The sequence below is a fragment of the Cyphomyrmex costatus genome, unplaced genomic scaffold, assembly GCF_001594065.2.
Source record: "Cyphomyrmex costatus isolate MS0001 unplaced genomic scaffold, Ccosl1.0 scaffold158, whole genome shotgun sequence".
Classification (NCBI taxonomy): Eukaryota; Metazoa; Arthropoda; class Insecta; order Hymenoptera; family Formicidae; genus Cyphomyrmex; species Cyphomyrmex costatus.
In genome coordinates this window covers 1,009,971-1,030,438 of record NW_017275587.1, presented here as the reverse complement: position 1 = coordinate 1,030,438, position 20,468 = coordinate 1,009,971, and the positions used below count along the sequence as shown (strand labels likewise).

The following is a 20,468-nucleotide window of genomic DNA, read 5'->3' as shown; positions in this document are numbered from 1 at the left end:
CTTCAGCTGCTCGCGCTTCTCAAGAGCGAAGGCTAGTTTTGCGGGAGTTGTGTGTGCGTAATATCGCATACATTCGTGCGTGCGTATCGCGAGTGGGTGGGCGAGGCGTGTTCTCTCGCTCTGGTTCCTCGTATACGAGATATAAGCTTCGCGACGGGCACTCGCTCCGCTCGCTCGCTCGCGCGCGGGTGCTCTCTGTCCTTCTCCCTCTTCCCCTCTCGCTTTCTCTCTCTCTCTCTCTCTCTTTCTCTCGTGTGTCTGTGTGGTGTGCGCCGCGCGTGGTGTGCGGGAGTGCGTGCGTGAGGTTGCACTCCGAAAGCAGCAGCGGTGCGTCGATCGTGCAGATTGGCAGCGATGAGCGACGACAGGAGCGAGGATGAACCGATCATGGACTTTAATTGGTACAGCAACTGGGAGCAGCAGTGCGTCGAGGCGCTCGAGTCCGAGCCCGATTACGAGAATCAGCTGCACAACGAGAAGGAGCTCTACTCGCAGCAGATGTGGACAAAGTTCCAGACTACCGCGTCGGCCATCGCCCAGTTATACAAAGGTGGTCCCCTTAAACGATGTTCTCCGAGTTTACCCCTCGCGTGACTCCCGTCCCTATGTCTTTCCTCTCTTTTTTTTTTTCCTTGCCCTCGTTCGCTACAGTGACCCCCCCCAAGGTCGCTTCCTCCCTCCCCCTAACGCGAATTCCATCCGTCTCGCGTAACATCCATTTTGTCGCGCCGTTACGAGAACGATATTATACTCTCCGTTCACGAGCAGCAACATTATGAAATGTATTTTGGCGCTCGTCATTGAGTCTCGTTCTCGTTAACGTGTGCCCATTTCTGCAATTATCGATCGGATCTGTTTAACCTCCTCTGGTTTATTATTCTCTTATTCTCTTGCAGACCGCACATTGGGTGTCTCGCTATGGGTGCCGTTTCAGACGGCCGCTGGTACCGTCACATCATTGTACAAAGGTGCGTGGTTTTATGGGACATGGTAGTGTGTGTGATAAAGTTGGTGATGCGTTGTCAACAATGACCACTATAGATAAACGACCATCTTTCCTCGCTTTTTTCCCTTCCTCTTCGTACCGCCATCTCTCTCTTTCTCTCTCTCTCTCTCCATTCCTCATCCTGCAGCGCTCCGGAGCGTCATTTTCCTCTCCGTGCTCAATCTTTGTTCCTACTGTCTTTACTTGCGCTTCTGTTTATCCCTCAATTGTACTAGCAAATGAATGAAATGTGCGACCGTCATTACATCATGGCCCTTTTAACTGACAGCTCAGGGTCAGCTGTTTATTCTGTTAAATACGACATTAACGTAGCACGGAGAAATTTTACGAATTGACGTCCCGCCTCATGCGGTCTTTCTCTCTTTTCCCTCCCCTCTCCTTTTTCCTTCCCTTCCCCAATTTTTTTATTTAATATAATTTTGCTTTTTTTTAAATTTTGTTTTTAATTATGATTCCTTATACATGTATATATTTTTTTAAAATTTCTTTTTCTTGCTATTTATTTAAACTTCATTTTGTATTGTATTTCGTTTTTCTTTTTCTGTTTTTATTTTGCTTATATATATATTGTTATTTTATTTTCTCTTCGTTGTTATAACGCCATATTTGTGCATACAAGTTCTTTGAAAATCCACTCTAAATTTGTAGTAAATGCTCTATCTACCTATCTATCTATCTATCTATCTATATATCTATCTGTATCTTTTCTTTGTCTCTTCTACTTTAGTACTAATTTTGTGACACAATACATAGACTAACGCGCGCGCATAAATCGTTGAAAATAGACTTTGAGAAAAATTTAACTTTTATTTCTTTAATGATTTAACTATAAACTATTAAGTTCACGGGTATGTGAATTAATGGAAAAGCTATGAGAAAGATTCCTTGTAATAGCTCTCGAATGAATTAAAAAAAACTATGGTTTACTCGAATAAATTAAAAATTATACTTGTGATTTATTTTCTTCATATTTATTTCGTATATTAGATAATTATTAAATTTCTTGATGTTGATTTTTTATGTTACGTCTAAATAACTGAATAAAATTTTGTGAATAATTTCTAATTTATAATACGTAGGCGAGTATTTAATTCGGTAGAATTGCTCCAGTGCCACGGTTGAAACAATATAGTTTTTTAAATTTAGGTTCTCAATCAATAACCCTATAAGACACAATATATATATATATATATTCTTAGAATGTTATATGAATATTAAAAAGGATAAATAATATTCATCTAACATTTTAGAAATATTTAGGAAAATAACACAGCGTGCTTCACATATTCTTGTAAAAATGAGAGAAATTATTATCGCAATTTTTTAATATTGAAATATAACGATTAGAGCAAAATCGTCTTTTTGTGTGAAAAAGAACTATTTACTAAAATGTATTTATATGAAAAAATAATAACATTCTAAAAAGTTCTTAATTAATAAATATCTGGTTATTCGTAGTGTTCTTGAAAAAAGAACCTTTGATAACATGTATCAGTCAGAAATTTTAATTGAAAACAGATGGAAGAGAGAAATTAAGCCAATTTTGTAACCAGAACATTGGAATTATTGCTATCTAAATATTGATGACTAATGGCTACTTTGATAACGTTCTTAAAGATGTACAATTATTCATGTTATCAATGACGGTAGAGATAACAACCGTAAAAAACTCGGTGTTGCGACAACAGAAAGGCATGCTCTTTCTTCATCAGCATAATAGCTTTATAATTTTCCATTTTTTTGCGTTATTTCTATCACTTTTAATTTTTCTTTAAAAAAGAGATTTTCTCTATAAAAATTAAAAAAAATTCTTTTAAAAAATATTTCTTCTAAAAATTTTTCATTTTTTATTTATATATATTATATATCAGGTCTTTCATAAAAAATTTATAGATTGTTATTGATCATACTTTTTAAAACGGTAAATATTCGCGATCCATCTAGTGGTAGTAAACTTGATAAAGCGGATAATAAGTTAAGTAATTATTTATTTGTATTATTTTGTTCATATCAGAGTGTACTGTTTCTACCTTTTAACTTTTTACTGAATATGAATTAATTTTCAAGATCGACGATTGTTTGGCGCGCAGTTTGGAGAGACTACGTATATTAGTTAATTAATTATTAATTTGTCTTAATTCGTGATAGTACCGCAGTAGTTTATATATAAATAATTAAAGATCCAAGCTAGACTGTTATAGGCTTCATATTTGTATTAGTTATGTTCTTACATTAACGGTCTTTGGTATTGAATATTATGAATTAATCTGTTTCTTGTAATCAGAGATCTGTGTGAGGAATGCACTTAATTGTTATTTTTACACGCGCTTATAGGAGTTTAATAATTGCAAAGTAACTCTCGCTCTCTCTTATTTTGAAATTTAATTTTAATTCCTATCATTTTATTGAAAATCCAATATGTATTGTATAGAAAAGACGCACACGTACGCAAATTTGTATGATTATGCGAAGTAACGAAGTGTAATTTAACATTCTTAATTTTCACAATCTACTAATAATCATAAAATTTAAATACAAAATTTAACATAATAAAATAATTTGGATATTACTTCTATGGATTGTATTATGTTAAATTTTGCAATTTAGCATTGCTATTATATAACATTTATTTGCATTTATTTGTAAAATTAATCAAGAATTATTTAAATAGATTCAGTGGACTGTATGAGGCGATGCAGCGATTTGGGAGTGGAAATGGGCAAGCAGAAACGTTGTAAAGAAATAATGAATTGGGCTAGGAAAAAAAGACGTATGATTCGCAGAGAAGATCTTCTTGCATATCTCGCTGGAAAACCACCTCCACCTCGTTCGCATCCACACAGGTTTACCTCTTTACTGTAGTTCCCGAAAAAAAAAGATTGATTTTTGTTGTGTATTTTAATTTTAATATATATATATTTATAAACGTAGGTAATATGTTTTGTTAAATTAAAAGATATAAACAGGTAAATTAATAAATAAATTGGGCGAAATAAAATAAGTTGATTGCTTATTAAAGGTTGCATTATGTTGGTAATGTTGCAGAAGTTCACCTAAACCACGTATGATGGTGTGCGGTTCTCCGTCGTCACAAAGTCAAACGCCGAGTATGGTGATTGCTCCCGCACCGACAACAGGCACTGATCCAGATCCTGAGTTGCACACATTTAGAGAAGCATTGTCGGGTAAGTTATCCTCTAATTTAATTTTTTATGAACTTTTTAAGTCTTTTTTTTTAGAGTTAATCAAAGTGTTTAATATCATATTTAATTGAATTTTACTAAGAAATCGAATCACGCGAAGATTCATACGAGATATATTAAAAACTTTTTTAATTTTTATTTTTTCACAATATTTTTATTATTTTAATCTCTCCCTCCAGTTTCCACGTATCATTCTTCATACTACATCTACATGTCAAAAGCACGCGTTTGAAAGTGCACATTTGATCGAGGTAATCACATGGTGGAAGGAACTCCACTTAAGGCCACAGTACATAGAAAAGCTTAAGACGTAAGACTTAAGCAGTAAGCAAATTGATCAATTACAGTAGAAAGAGATCGTAAGATCATCACGTAAGCAGTAGTGTTTGTTGCTTTCCTTACTGCTTAAGTCTTAAATTTTTTTATGTGCCAAGGCCTTTATGGTTGCCCGTGGTAGAGTTTCTTCCACTATGAGTAACCATAGAGACGCCTATTTGACCCGCACAATAACGTACAACAATGCATACATGGAAACTAAAGATTTAATATGTCCATATGATTTAATATGTTGATATAATATGTCCATAAAAACTAAGAAAGAAACGTTAAATTTTCCAGGTTCTCCAGTGTCTCGACGTGGCGGAAGACAAGCCGAATTGTCAGCCTTTATTAGCAACGAATTGGCTCGGCATCATAAACGGCCTGCTTCGCATGACGTGGATATGGGATCACCCACGCACAAACGTATGCGTACTACACTGTAACGGCGCGCGACGCGTACAGTAGCTTTACTCCCTTGTTCCCCTGTTAATTAATCGACCCGATTAATGACTAATAGCTCAGCTCCCCTACATAACTTCTGGTTATGTGTAACTATTTGAGGGAAACGGTAGTGGTTCATACTGCCAGATAAGCACGTTCGTATGTGTCTCCGGTAGCTTTTACTGTCGATTTCGATTTATATATAACATTCAAAAATATTTTACTCATAATAACTATGTAGAATGCATATACCTGAGAAATAAAATGTAAAATGATGTACTTTTAGTCTATCACGCACATAATATATTTATGGAATAATTATTTTGTGTATATTGGTAAATTGATTGATTGTATTTACGCTATAAAAGTTTTTTCCTCGTATACGATTTCATGAAAATTTGAACTTCGTGAAATCTTGTACAATATAGATGTATATATGTATATGAAATTGAGTATTTTTTGTTTATCGACACAAAATTAGTGAGAGCACACGAACGTGTCTTAATAACTACTGTTTAAAGTGCCCGCATACACACCCACACACATACACACGCATGTGCGCGCGCACACACATCCACATATACAATGATCGGTCTGACATTACGTGCAAGAATTTGTATATGAGACTGTCATTTTGTCGATCTGTAAATTTACGAAGAATTTTTTTAGTCAGATATATGACATCCGAAACGTTAAGTCTTTAAATGTCAATACGTATATCGATATATGTATCAAAATTTGTAACGACTGAGAAACATTCTAGTATCTATCAATTAATATTGTTGATAATTTAATATTTTCCTCACACATGTGAAAAGTCGAGTTTCTCGAAAATAAAACAAAGAATGTTTTTTTGTCTTGTCTGAAAATTGATAGATAATTTATGTCAGAATAGGGCAGAAGAAGATACGAGTGCAAAATATTTGTTTTTACATTAAACTAAAATTCATCAAGTTGTTTGTTAGAAATATTGTTTTTGTGTTGTAATTGCAATGGAATTAATTCTTTGGACGTTTATCAATCAATGAAATGGTTGTTTCATATCACTTTATTGATGATAGCCAAATACGAAGAAAATAAGAAACTGATAGAGAATAATAATAAAATAATAATAATAATAATATGATAATAATAAATTTCAAATATTTTTTACTCTTAAGTTTTATTTTGTCAATTATCAAAATTAATTCATTATATTCTTGTTGAAATGTCTCCGAATGTATAATAAATTTGAATCTATTATCTTTCTTGTATGATATATTATATATAATTTTTTCGTTTATATAATTCATTGTTTATACATTTTTTTCTATCCTGCATCTGTTGCATTTTATCGTGTACGTCATCGTAAGATAGGTTTGATTATTGCCCAAATTGTTCAGCTTCTATTTTACGTAGTCAAATTTTTACATTATTAAAATAATTATATAATTCAAATTATAAGAAATTAAAGTCTCATGAAGAGAAAATAGAATATTAAGATATTTTGTTTTCCAGCTGCATGAAAAAAGTGCTATCTGAATATTACGAAGGCATCAAAAATAATTTTTAAAGAGATCTCATTATGAGTTTTTGCCGTGGTAAACCAAACTTTAGTATAAGAATTTATATTGTGCGAGAAGCAGACGAAGGGCAAGCGTGTCTGTTTTAAGAATTCAATATGTTGAAGAAAAAATAGGCGAAGCGTAAATTTAGCTTATCTTTTGTTGATGCGTAGGTTATTAAGAGAAGGGAATGAATCATCAGGAAGATATCAAGCTTTACATCCTGAACAAGGTCTGCGTTAACATTCTACTAAGGAATAATGAATTTAATATTCCATAACTCCACAGAAGCATAATGTGTTCGCTATATAGAACTTACGTAAACGTAGACTTTGTCAGGTGTGATAATGATTGCAATATATGTATATATGTGTACACATATATATATATATATGTTATGTACTTATATATATATATATATATATACATACACATATGATGAAATATTTTGTAAAAAAAAAGCGCTTAACGATTGCGTTTAACAATTCGTGCCAGAGAGTGAGACCCTTCCCAGTGAAGGTAATGATTATAAATGTACATTATTTCTAACTACGCCTCAAATTACTTCTATCTGAATTTTTAAAGATGTTGCACACAAATTCGTGGATTTGTTATTTATCTCATCGAATCCGTTGCGATTAGTACACCTGATGAATACAATTTGTAATTCAGTTATAAATTGTAATCTGTAATTTTTAGATGTGAAACACACGCAATTATAATAATGATAGTTCTGTTAAGTATGAAGAATTGGTAACAGGAACGTATAAATCTTGATGTAACTTAAAAAAAGAACTTATAGGGCGGTATTCATAATTTTAATCGTCTTAAGCTGCTGATTCGTATTTAAAATCATTATTCACTCATTCATTCAAAAATATTAAGTATATTCATCAGACACACTAATTGCGATTCGATTTATACATACGAGATCGTCAATATCTACGTATTTGTTTGTGAACCATATTTCGAAAATTATGTCAGAAGTCAGCGTACATTTCTATTCGTTTTTTCGCAAGATTGTTCAAGCGTCATTCGTGAGAGGAATAAAAAAAATTGTTGTTCAGTTGTAAATATAGCGTATACTCTAATAACGGTAAACAATAAACATTATAGGTATATCGCTGACATTATTATTATTATTATTAATATTAACTACTATGCGATAGCTTTAACAATATTTATCAATAATACAGTGCGATTGGCAATTAATAGAATTGAGGACTCTGCTTTCGATTTACGTATTGCCCTTGAACGAGATCGATGCGATGCAGAGTCCGAAAACCTCACGCCTCAGTGAGAACACGCAACAACCGTGGAGAATTTATTTTTCGCGAGCGAATCACTTACATGTCTACTATACATGCGAATTAAACGATCACGGAAGAAAGGTGTTGCTTTTACGATGAATGTACAAAACAAATCGATATTGAATACTTTGTACGTTCGTATCGTTTTTAACACGTTTCTTCTCTCGCCCGTTCCAGGTTATCGGAAGTATCCGTGTAAATGTCGTTCTTTTCGTATAACTATAATATAGAAGAAAGTAATACATAGATATTATCGTATGCGAAGATGCCATACTTAGGTACACTTTATCCGTAAGCGAGCGCACCAAACCCGACGACGGGGCAACTTTACGAAACACCGATTTTTTTTTTTTTTTTCGTTTCCGTTCCATGTGTTCGTGATACGTCTTCTGACTGCATAATCGAAACGTCCATCCTTGTTCGTGACGTCTATATATACAATATCCATTTGAAAGAAATATCATTGAATTACTCTCGAGAGAGTCATACATTACTCACTGGAAAATGCTGTGGAGAGCTATAATACTCTCTCGCTCGCATCTTCTCATTCTCTTTACTTCCGAGAGTCGCTCTCAAGTAGACAGATCAGTGGTAATTCTGTGCTCCCCTTTTTTCATTAGCGAATAAGTAACTTGAGTACGCGTTTTCGCGTTTTATAATTGGCATTTTTCTGTCTTGCGTAATAGCCACCCATATGTACGAGACGACACTTGGAGGTTGGCGAAAAAATTTTCCCACACGCGAGAAAGCTTTCCCTTTCTCATGGATGAATTATCTCGTCGGAAATCTGTTAGCCGTTATAAGATTATATGTAGATATCATGCACATCGAGCAAATATAAAATTCAAATAATTTTGTTGATAAAGATATAATTAAGTTTGGACATGTTACGTAATTTTTAATTTATATTACGTATTATAATACATTTAATTCAAAATTAGCTTAATAATTCGACAAATGAAGATTGTAAAAAGATTTAAGATTCTTTTTAATTGTATATAAAAAATATTTGTCAAAATGCGATATGAAATATCATTTTATGTTTATGAGATATCAACGATATGTTTATAAAATATATAAAAATATATGAATGTATAATAATGCGAGACAATTAAGGCGCCTGACATCTCAACAAAAAAAAAAAAATACAGACCGTTGATTTAAGAATATACCAAAATCAATACAATACAAGGACCGGTGTAATATTGTATTCATAGGCTAAAAAGCGGTGGTGAGTGAAGAGAGTCAGGAGGGATCATTTGTATTTTATATCGTTCACAGTTATACTAATACGTTCATGATATGCAGGAACGTATAAACGCGTACGTCTAACGGACGCAAGGCACCAAAAAAATTTTTTACGAGCATATCCTTTTCTTTCCTTTTCTTGTTATTCCGATGCACATTGCTGCAAGTTGCATTGGTGCACTATCGCGAGAACGAGTGTACCGTGACATGAGACTTGCACGAACATGACGCCTTGGTCGGGCACGACGCGTTCATGGCAAGGCGTGAAATGGTGCTGTTACTTTCTTGCGAACATAAGAAGCTTGTATATTTTTGCGCCTCTTGTTTGTAAGATAATCATTTACAAATAAATCACAAGAAAACGAAATCTGCTGTGGCGTCCTACCTACTTCACACTTCTCTTACAACTCTGAATAGAAACTAACATGTGTTGTGTGTATATATATATCTGTATACATACTTTATTGTTACAATTATTTTGTACATTTTACACTATTTGTGGATACAATATGTACTATACATGACGTTACATAAAATACTGCAATCCATAACTATCCGTAATATAATCCGAAATTAGTACCAAGGTCTTAAACTATGTAGATAAGAATTTAATATATCACATGCAATTAACGATCACTCATTAAAAATAGCATTAAATCTTAAAAGATAAACAATGTCAATGTTTTATTATTATTATTATCGTTTGCAGTAAAGTTTAGTTTAATAACTATACCTTGGACATATGTAAATGATGGAAAGCACAAGCTTTGGTATTATGTGTTTACAGTTTATTTTAGTAATACTTTATGTTCTAAATTTGATATTAAATTTTTTTGTGAAAAAAATTGTTTAATTCAATTAAATATAAAAAAATTGGAATAAATATATGTTTCTATTACATATCTAACAATTTTGAAATTTCATGTAGTAATTTTAGTACAGTATGATACACATATCTAATTATTGTAGAATAACGGGTCAGGCTGAGTAGAACATTATTAACGACAATATATTTTATGGCAGTGTAATATAATGTTATTATTGATCTTTTGTTTCTTTGATTATGGCATGAACTGTTCGTTCTATCTAACATATCTATTTCATTTACTATACTAATCGGTACTTAATTCTCTTCTTTTTCTTGTTTTTCTGACTTTTATATAAATTTTTCTAGTAATTATTTACATAATTACGATTGTGTACAGCCAATGTGATTAATTAAATTTATATATAGTAGGAAAATATATTCAGTAATGATATAGGAAAATACATTAACAATATGCAATTACTACAAAACACAAAAAGTTCGATATTAAAATTCTTTTGATATTGAAATATTTAATGATTTTTTAATTCTTTTTATGTCTAATGATTATTTTTCTATGATTTTTAAAAAATTTCAGTTTTATGTTTCATGTTTCAAACAATTAAAACAATCATTCCCTACTTTTATCTTTTGTATAAAAATCATTAATAATTACATCATTAATAGTTTCATTATGGACGGATAATTTCGTTAACAGCAGTTCATCTTCTATGGCTAATGTAATATATTACTTTCACAATCTACTATCCTTGATAACATTCTCCGGTGTGTTTAGCGCTTTTTTTCGGTTGGCGATTGCATTAGTGAGTTTTCGTCTCGGACCAAGCGGAAGTTTGAGGGCCGCTATGTCTGTTTCAGTGAGTAGCATCAAAGCTTCCAGATCGATTTGCTCCGATTCCAAAATAGAATGTATGGAAGTGAGATTATTGGCGACTAAAAATCTCTGCAAAGGTGTCCATTCCTCGTCTGTCTCTTCACCTTCTGTTCACAGATAAATTCGACACTGTAGTACTCGGATTTTCTTTGCACACAAAACATTATAATGCAAAAATCAGGAAAGATGATTGATTATTGTGCATCGTTTCTTACGATAGGGAACGCATTGTCATGTTTAATATTGCAAATGTCATTGGATAAGTATTCCAATTGCACTTTGTAATAAAGTTCATTGAACTTACCTGAAAGAAGATCCTCATCCCACAAGCTTTGTCTGCGTGCCAAACTGCCAGCACTTCCTATACTAATTTCTTCATTGTGTCCGTTTGGGCTGAACTTGTTACTGCTTATGGAACCGTTTGTAGAACCATTTGCAGAAAGATTGTTGTTTTGCAAATGAACATCTGCAGTTTGCGTGACTGGTAGATTGTCCAGCGTAGATGTTATCTACAAAGGAAGATTACAAATTAACTTACACACAAATATGAAAAAAGTTAATTCGCTCATCTAACGTCTGCTCACACTTTGTTACATAATTACGCTATTAGCGCATCCGATGAATATCTATTACGTATTTCTATGCTGTAATCATTTAAAAGATCGTTAGCGTTTCTGCAACGATTCCCACAATTCTTTCTTTGTTTCTTTTGAATAATGTTTCAAATAAAATAAGCGATAGCTCATCTTGTCGTAAAAGAAAACGCTATATAATATTAAAGTCGATTTCTACGAGTTGAGTAGTTATTACGAAGGTAGTCATGCGGAACGGTTACATTTGTGAGATGAAGAGATTACAGCGTAAAAAGCATGACATTAAAACGACTATAAAAATAAAAAATGTAGATTACATAAATTTCTATAACTCAAAATTTCTAAAAAAAATAAAAAGTAGCTCAACATACAAAAATTATCTTTTAGAATAATTTCTTTGTTTATAATTTTCCTTAGCTGGATATCGATTTCATCGTAAGAAAAGTACTTGTTGTTTATTCGTGATTATAAGAACGATCTAAAGTATGAATGTTAAAACTAACCGCCCTTCTGAAAGCCACCGAACCGAAACCAGGTCGGTTGAAGATACTGGCTGGTTCCTGAAGAAAAGCAGTGTCCTTCGTAACATTCAAGTTCTCTTCCTCTCTATCCTCCTCCTCCTCATCGTATATCCTTTCACCTAAGAGATCGGGCGTGCTCTGCGATTTACTGAGAGTGCCCCATACGTCAGAAATCTTTCCTCTTCTAATGCCCATGTATTGAGGTTGGGTGTCATACGTGCCTACGTACATAACTTCAGAATCTCGGCGAACGCCAGTGAGACTTCGAACTGACTTCTTTCCATTTACTTCGACCTATAATAATGTACATGTGATATTACGTAATATTTATTGAGCATGAAATAAAGAAAAATCATTTGAGACGAGTTAATTAAAAAAATATTAATTTTTTATTATTTGTTTTAATATACTATGACATTAAAGATTTTTTTAATTTCTAGATACTTTTTTGACACTTTTGTTTTGAGTCATAAAAAATTGTTAAGTTTTGTGTTACTTATATATCTTTTTTACCTCTACAACTTTAAAGTCATTGTTGGCTTTTTTAGCTAATGCTTTCCGACAAACTGTACTGCCGTGTTTCTTTGTAGTAGTACCAACGATGTCGCTGAATGTTGGCGAAGGTTTCATTCGGCCTCTAAAGGTCAGTACCCCGGGTCGTTGAGAGTTCAACTCATTCATTGCGTCAAAGTCTGATTTTGCACGATCTTTTATAAGTTTCTTCTGTTCTTTTTCCGCCCTAATTTCAGCCATTTTCTGTTTCTTCATATATTCTTTCAGTCTTAATAAAAAGATATTTTTATATATATTTAAAATTGAAAATAAAATGTTAAAAAAAACAGGACTAAAATCTAATATAAATTATTATTATATAATAATGTGATATGCTAATCATAGTAAGAAAAAAATTAAAAACTGTGAAAGAAAGTATATGTATTCTATATTATCATAGAAACATAATCGATGGAAACGATTTAATTCAACGATCCGTAAATGGCAGCGATATTACCGCTCTATCACTCTCTCTTTCCAAGTAGGAGATGCAAAAACAAATCACATTCCACAACTGTACCTCTTCTCCGCATCTCTCTCTGCCTTTTCTCGGAGCATCCGGCTTTTTTTGCGATTATTTAATTCCTGATCAGCCTGAGCGATATCTAGGAACTGCAGAATCTTCTCATAGCCATTTATCGCGGCAAGTTCACGGGCAGAGTGCCGGTCGATGTCCAGCGACCAGATATTGCAACCAAATTTCACCAAGAATTTTACACAGAAATCGTGACCCCTCGCCGCTGCCAAGTGCAAGCATGCATTTCCGAAATAATCGGTCTTGTCCGGATCGCCTCTATGATAAAGCAATCATGACGTCTTATAAGTTAGCGGAACAACATGAGTAAAACTAATTTCATTAATATCTTTATTTATTGTTCAATGTACAGGCAAGAGTAAACTACTAGAATAAATTTATTGCTCGTTCCAAAAGGAAAGAAAATAAGAGAAGAAAGAGAGGAGTAAGATAAGTACAATTAAGAAGATCAAAGAATAGGAAAACAAATAAAATCGGAAGGAAGTTATTAGAATTATATGTATAACTAAGAAAGGATGAATAATATTGAATGCAAATATAAAAGGCGATAAGTAAGAAGAATAGACTCCTACGCAGAGGCAAGAGGGGATTAGATGATCGATTATGATATATTAGTAAAAGGGGATAGGAAAGAGAGGAAAGAACGGAAATATAGAGAAGAGAATGGATTCATTAATCAATAAAATTAAAGAAAGTTCTACTGTAATAATGGAAAAAAAAGATGAGGACAGAAGAATAAAAATGTAGGGAAAAAAGAAACAAATAACAGGGTTGTCAAGGGGATCCTAAAGTCGTCCTGTTTTATCACGATTATGTTTTAAGAGAAATATTCGAATTGGCTTTACGGATTGCAAAATCCTTTTACAGAATAAAAGTACGCATGAAAAGACATCCTAATAAACACGATTTAACCATAAAATCAGAAAAAAAATTTAAAAAATTCACTTTTTCTGATACGTACAACTGTCACTTGAGGTTAACATTAAAAAAAAAAAAAGAAAAAATAAGATAGGAAGTGAAGAAAAGCGAAGGAGGGTAAAGTGTGGAAATAATACATAGTAAAAGAAAAAAAGAAAAGGAGTAAATACTAGCGATGAAAAAAAAGTAGAGAAAAAGAAGTAGGAGCATTTCATAGAGGCATTAGGAAAAGTAGGGAAGAAAGAGGACAGGGAAGAAACGAATAGGATGAGAGGAAGGGAATAGAAAGAAAAGAGTTCGAAGGATAAGGATTGATGGGATAGAATACTGGGAAAGGTATAAAAACATGGAGGCGAGGACTTGAAGAAATGGGCTTGGAAATGGTATGGTTTGGAGGGGAGAGGAATGGTCGAAGGAATATAAAGAAGGAGCTAGTAATGTTGATAGTTAAGAAAGAGGAAGGAAAATAATATAAATGGATACAGAAAATTTATGATAATGTCTATGCTGATTGCTGAATAATTCAGCGAATAAAGAGGTAAAAGATACAATATGAAATAGAAGTAAGGAGAAGGAGAACTCGAGTTAAAGATTAATTAGGAGAGTTGGGGAAACATATATATAAGAATATGTGAAAAGAAATATATAACGTATAAAAATGTATAAATATATGATATATATAAGAATATATATAAAAACAAAATACATTAAATAATATATTTTTCATATTTTTTTCTTTTTCGGAAGAAAGGCAGATTTTTATTTCATGATATCTGATAAAGTATTGTGCTTTGAAAGAAAAAGAATATTTATAAATGTAACAAGGTATATTTTATATATTATTATTTCTGATAATATTAGATCAGAAACACTTAAGAACTCGTACGATCAAACATACACTTAATTTTTACACTCGTTCTTATATTAAATACATTAACCAATTTTACGAAAAATTTTTATTTCTGTGATCTCATAAAACTTTATTGACGTTTCTATTGAATTGTTTGAATATGAAAACAAATGGTAACTTGAAGTGTTCGAATAAGAAACGAGATATTTTACTCGTTATTCGAGATAGACATACGTATTTTATTTGTTTATCGTAAATGGATGCAGATACTTGTGCAGGAGTTTCGGAGGTCTGCTTCGACCTACCTTTTATCAAGTATGCGTTCTATTGTTTTTCATTCACTCAACCGCGGTTTCCGCAACTGTGCAGTCGATGGACACCTGTAATGCGTGCTTCCGGTTCCGTGCACGTATTATTACGATATACAATAGCAAAACTAAGGGCCCGATGGGACCTTCAGGAGCGGACTAACTCGAATCGATCCATCGTTTTTTGCTAATTTATTAGAGATCAATATTATTTTTAATGTTTATTTTAAAAATTTGCAGATATCCGACTAAGTATTCGCGATAAACAGCCGGAAGCGTCGAGGGACTTTAGTATTTTAAAGCAGGTTACAGTTGAGGTAAGTATTAATTATGAAGTAGTGGGGTTATCGTGCTCACGAGGCACGACGACCTCGTGCCTGATGGGCACCAATGTTTCGTGTAAGTAGATAAAACACGAAGTTATATTTTTCGTCAAATGTGCTTTGTTTCTGTAATGAGAAAATTTCATGTCGCACTATACATGTGCGATTTATTCTTAATTTCGATTTATTATAATGCAATATTAATCATGTAAAGTTAGTGTGCAACAAGTTGCAATAATCAAATGCATTGTACGTAGTCAGACAAAACTATTAGGAAAGAAACGTCTTGTTGCATGCACCAGCTATCGCATGCCGCTGTAAAATACGATACGCTGGTTATACTTGGTCATTGTAAAAAGGAAAAATAAGATTAGACATGCACGTACCCTCTAGCGACCAGCAGTCTCAGAGCATCTACGTGGCCTTCGAAGGCTGCCCATAATGTCGGGGTCATTCCTCCTTCATCTCGCGTGTTACAATCCTTTCTCGTGGCTTCCTTCAGAACATCCAATGTGCCTTCTTGCGCGGCCCTTCGATAAAGAGTAGTCTGTATATTATATTATTCTCTTTGCAAATTATTAGATATTTCTAGGCTCATATTTTGTTCCATATGTTAAAAATTAAACGTTAAAAATGTAATAAATTTAAATAAATATTAATAATATTTATATTAAAAAACTATTTACAAAGAGAATTATGTGATGTATGTTGATAAAAACGTTTTACTTATTAATTGTAATTATTAATTAATTTAATTGCAATTGTGTTGCAATAATTATTTATTGTTATTAATAATTTACTATTATATTAATAGTAACGTACATATAAAAAAATATGTAGAAAATATATAGATTGATGTATAGTATTTATACAGTAGACCTCGAATCTGGATATTAAATTTTAATCAATATCGATACTAAATATTTATTTATTACATCTGCGCAGTATTTTTGCTCTCTTTTCTCTCTCTCTCTTCCTATAAGAAAAATATTTTTACTTCTTCAGGGTATTCGGAGTACGGTATTGTGAAAATTGTACCTATTACGTTATCGTGCGATGCATCGCGTGATGCCTTATCTGATTCTAACCAGGTTATTTTTTATAATTATCGTCACGTTGCTCGAGAAAAAATCGCAAATTTCAGCACGAGCAGAAAGCTTCGCATACTATAGAACCACGCGTCTCAACATCTGATAATCCGTGGCGGCTTGCTCGCGATATTTTAATTAACGTATTAAAGTGCTCGCAATAACGCGATGCAAGGAGATTCGCATTTTTTTTTTCCTTTTAATTAGGGAAATTAGGATGTTAAGGAAAATATGCACGATTTGCCAGGCGAGACAGTAAGTACTTTCGTTTCGCTGATGTTGCATTCTACGAACTGATTTCAGCATATATCGTTTCTCGTTACTTCATCAATGTCATTGAATTATAACATCAATAAACTTCTGTTATCCTAAACAGTGTAACTTCATACAAACTATAATAAAAACATAAAAATTTAATGTGTTATTATTTTTCTTTATATTTCTTAATTTTAGGTGGTAAATTGTATTTGAAATAAAATAAGTTTTTTAAAAATTTACAAATGCAAATTTCTTGCTCTAATTCTTATGAATCCCTACCATTTTTAAATCTAATTGCGAAATTCAACTTAGATAACTAAACTCAGAGAGATATTTTTTTAATTAATTATTGAAACTGTTAAATTATAATATTAAAAAGTATACTTTTAAAAAAATCAGTTCTGTGAATTAAAAATCATGAGAAGAAAATTCATTAGAGAAATATAAACGTATTGTACTCGTATAGCATTTCAGACTTTTTTTTTGTAAAATTAACATATAAATCGCACAGTGTCTAGCATTCTCCATTGCAATACGAAAGTTGATTAGGTCCGCTAGAAATTTTTACAGATGATCTGTGTGATAAACTCCCGTAGTAAATGAAATAATAGCACAAGTCTCCTCTCATGCATGAATTCCGCACGCGCTCTTCCGATGTACATACGTGATACAGTCCGCATGAAACAGTCCATAATCATGATTATTTTATGCTTGTATTATTCGAAATCTTCTAATTTCTTTATTTAATAAACCGCATGCATATATATTTATTGAGGATTACCGTGGCTTTCTCTTATCTCTGTCCACAATTGATATTTTAATAAACGTTGTTAAAACACAATATATTAATTATCGTTCTTAATGTGACTTCATTTATTCCGACAGCTCATTGCACTTCGCGATTATGAATATGAAAGATTCGATTCGGTTCATGTCTTCTCATTTCGTTCCGGTTGCTTGATAAATTTGATCCGATTTCCTTGATCAGACAGAGCGATTACCATTAATCCTGTGCGAATCGTTTAATTTATTTGAATCGTATATGTCGTTAAAAAATCTTTTGACATTCTTTGTGACGCTGGAACGAAATATTAATTCGTACCTTATGAAAAAACTATGGAACATAAGAAATATCGAACTGTACCGAGGATTTAGATTAGAGAGATAGTGATTGATTACTTATTTTGAGTAAAAGCATCGTTGTTCAGTGATTTTGATATTCAAAGTAAGTAATGATCACTATTCTCCAGCACTAAATTTCTGTAGGGATTAAATATTGTCAGAGGTTCAGCCTGCAAATTTTTACATGGTTTTTATTTTTTCTTTTTTTTTCACACTGAAGAAGAGAAAAATGAACTGTGCAAGAAGTTCAGCTAAGGCTTGGTTTCACTAATAATGTAATAGCAAATTCGGTTGGACGCACTAAAGTATTCACTGGCGTATATTAAAATTGTTGTGCACTGTTTCAATCTAAGTATAAAAGTGAAATCCAAATATTTTTTTCGAATTATAAAATACATATTATATTTTAAAATTACAAAATTATACGTATTTTATTTAACAGCACGATAAAGTATTTGAGGATTTCACGGTTTAACTGGTTTCTATACTTATATTAAACATATCTTTATGTCCATTTGTGTTCGACGGCTTTAATGTTCAGTCCAGTTCATATTGAGTGTGTCCAATCGAATTCGCTATAAGAGAGAGATTAATTTTAATCTCGATTCAATTTATTCTTTATCTTCTTATAGTGTCCGTTTCTACCAATGTAGATTAACTTTAATCTCGGTTTAATTTACTCTTTATTCCTTTCTAATTCTTAGAACTAGAAAAAAAAATAAAAAGTAATATTAAGTTGGATCAAGATTAAAATTAATCAACATTTATAAAAACGGCATAATTGTAAGAATTAAAAAAGAAGATATAAACACAGAAAGTTAAACCAAAATTAAAGTTAATCTTACATTGGTAAAAAGAACAAACCTATTATTCATGAAGTGTATTTAGCCGTTCTCCCCGTGTTATCGAATCGCTTTGCGCGACCGGCCGCGCCGTCAACAAGACTCGGTATTTTTTTCAATCCCAAGGCAAGTACCTTGCTCCACAGCATTTCTCCGCTTTCCGGGATAAGTCCTATGGGCGAGCGCGTACGGAAACAAGAGCAGAGGAAGAGTCGGAAGAAAGAGAGAGCGACTATACGAGAAAACCGTGAAAAAGAAGACGAGTGTACTCACTTATGAAATCGTTCGGATGACATTTCGTAACGCGTCTCTTGTTGCTCCGCGATTTCGGCTATCCTGACAGCATCGTCCGTGATCCTGGAAGACGCTCGATAAGAACTCTGACAGAAAGAATTCGGTGTAAAAAAAGGAGAAGGACCACGCATAGGGAAACGACGGCGATAGTACGACGCCGCGACAGGACGGCGGTGCACTGTTCGAGCGAGCGGCAAGTTGCATGAGTTACACTTGGGGGGCCCCGGCGCGCGGTCCCCCGCACGTTCCCCATCCTCTGGCTGGCTGTTACGCTTCGCTCCGCCGCATCGATAACCTCACCTCTCGCTCGCGCGACGCACCGCGCGACGCACCGCGCGATTTGTTTCTGCCGTCGTATACGGGCGCTGTATCCGCCACCTGGAGTGCGTCCTGTAAGACTCCCCGAATCAGCGAACGGCTTGGATTCAAATTGCGCGGCGCGTGGCGTGGCGTCAACCCTGCAGCGTGTAATTTGACTACATTTTGACGAAGAATGGATCGAGTCCGCTCAAGGATGAATGATGCAGGTACAATAATTTTTATAATCTTTGTTTTGAGTCGGGAAACGTTTTATGTTTTCCTTTTGCGAAAAAAGAAATTGATGAGAATAGCGAAATGTTTAGACGTTAGCTTGACTCGTGTTGTACGGGGTGCAGTTGCTGCTGCTTCGCGAATTCTCGTCATTTCTGGCTTTGATTATTTTACATCGCGGATGCAGAGTGGATTAGAACGCGATCGACTCCGAATCAGGAATTCAGGAGTATCTTAGCGACATTAATTAGTAAGTTACAGTCACTATAATCTGTATTGCGATATTTAATTGATAGCAATCATTTGATTCAATGTCCTATCATAGAATATGTCGGAATGAATTTCGCTATCGAAATTATTTCGTTTTCCATAAAAAAAAGTAGTAGAAAATAGAAATCTAGGGAATAATTGAATAATTCCGATCGGAATCTATTTTGATCTGTTCCGTAATTGCGGTAAAGTTAATTTCTTCCTCCCTCCCTCTTGTCCGAAAAACAAAGAGATATAAAAAACGCAAGGCTCAAGAGGCAAGAGAAAAGAATTTTTTTCATAGTCTCAAAAAGATCAAGCTCCAAAAAAAGAAACTGGCAGTTTTATCACTTGAACCATGAATGTATAGTATACGCGATCATATACCGCACGATAATAACGTATTCTAACTGATCATATAGGTAAATTCTTTACCGACGATTAAAGTTTCACTGTGAGGAAAGTAACTCTCTGCAGATAGTGCTAGTTGTCTGTTAGAAAAGTTTATTTTTAGAGATGCAATGATTTGTCGGATAAAATCGAATACTGGATTTTATCCGGTAAAGCTGGATAATCTGTTTTATTCAGCAAAACCGATTAAGCTGGATAATAGGATTCTAGGAAATTGTACAAAGATTGAAAAATTGAAAATTTAATTGTTTTTTATAATAAACAAGAGGTTTTGTTCATACAAACCATTATAAGTTACGC

General features: G+C 33.3%; 2 protein-coding genes across 4 annotated transcripts; one reads left to right on the top strand and one right to left on the bottom strand.

Moving 5' to 3' along the window:
- Positions 1-348: 348 nt before the first annotated feature.
- LOC108771423 (UPF0472 protein C16orf72 homolog) lies at positions 349-5,181 on the top strand. The gene is made up of 5 exons (XM_018536704.1): positions 349-550; positions 897-968; positions 3,678-3,849; positions 4,052-4,191; positions 4,828-5,181. Exons 1-5 carry the CDS (start codon positions 355-357, stop codon positions 4,971-4,973), a joined length of 726 nt encoding a protein of 241 aa, XP_018392206.1. The 5' UTR covers positions 349-354; the 3' UTR covers positions 4,974-5,181.
- Positions 5,182-10,580: 5,399 nt separating this feature from the next.
- On the bottom strand, positions 10,581-19,249 carry Sans (SAM_USH1G_HARP domain-containing protein Sans). Of its 3 annotated transcripts, XM_018536685.1 has the most exons (8): positions 18,957-19,034; positions 18,706-18,855; positions 15,760-15,903; positions 12,960-13,232; positions 12,401-12,668; positions 11,870-12,181; positions 11,078-11,282; positions 10,581-10,880 (listed from the first exon to the last, which is right to left on the bottom strand). In XM_018536685.1, exons 2-8 carry the CDS (start codon positions 18,714-18,716, stop codon positions 10,633-10,635), a joined length of 1,461 nt encoding a protein of 486 aa, XP_018392187.1. In that variant the 5' UTR covers positions 18,717-18,855; positions 18,957-19,034; the 3' UTR covers positions 10,581-10,632. The 3 variants fall into 3 exon arrangements, with proteins under 3 accessions (XP_018392187.1, XP_018392186.1, XP_018392188.1); XM_018536684.1 differs by lacking the exon at positions 18,706-18,855 and having other exon boundaries at positions 18,957-19,249; XM_018536686.1 differs by lacking the exon at positions 18,957-19,034 and having other exon boundaries at positions 18,706-18,858.
- Between the last annotated feature and the right edge of the window lie 1,219 nt (positions 19,250-20,468).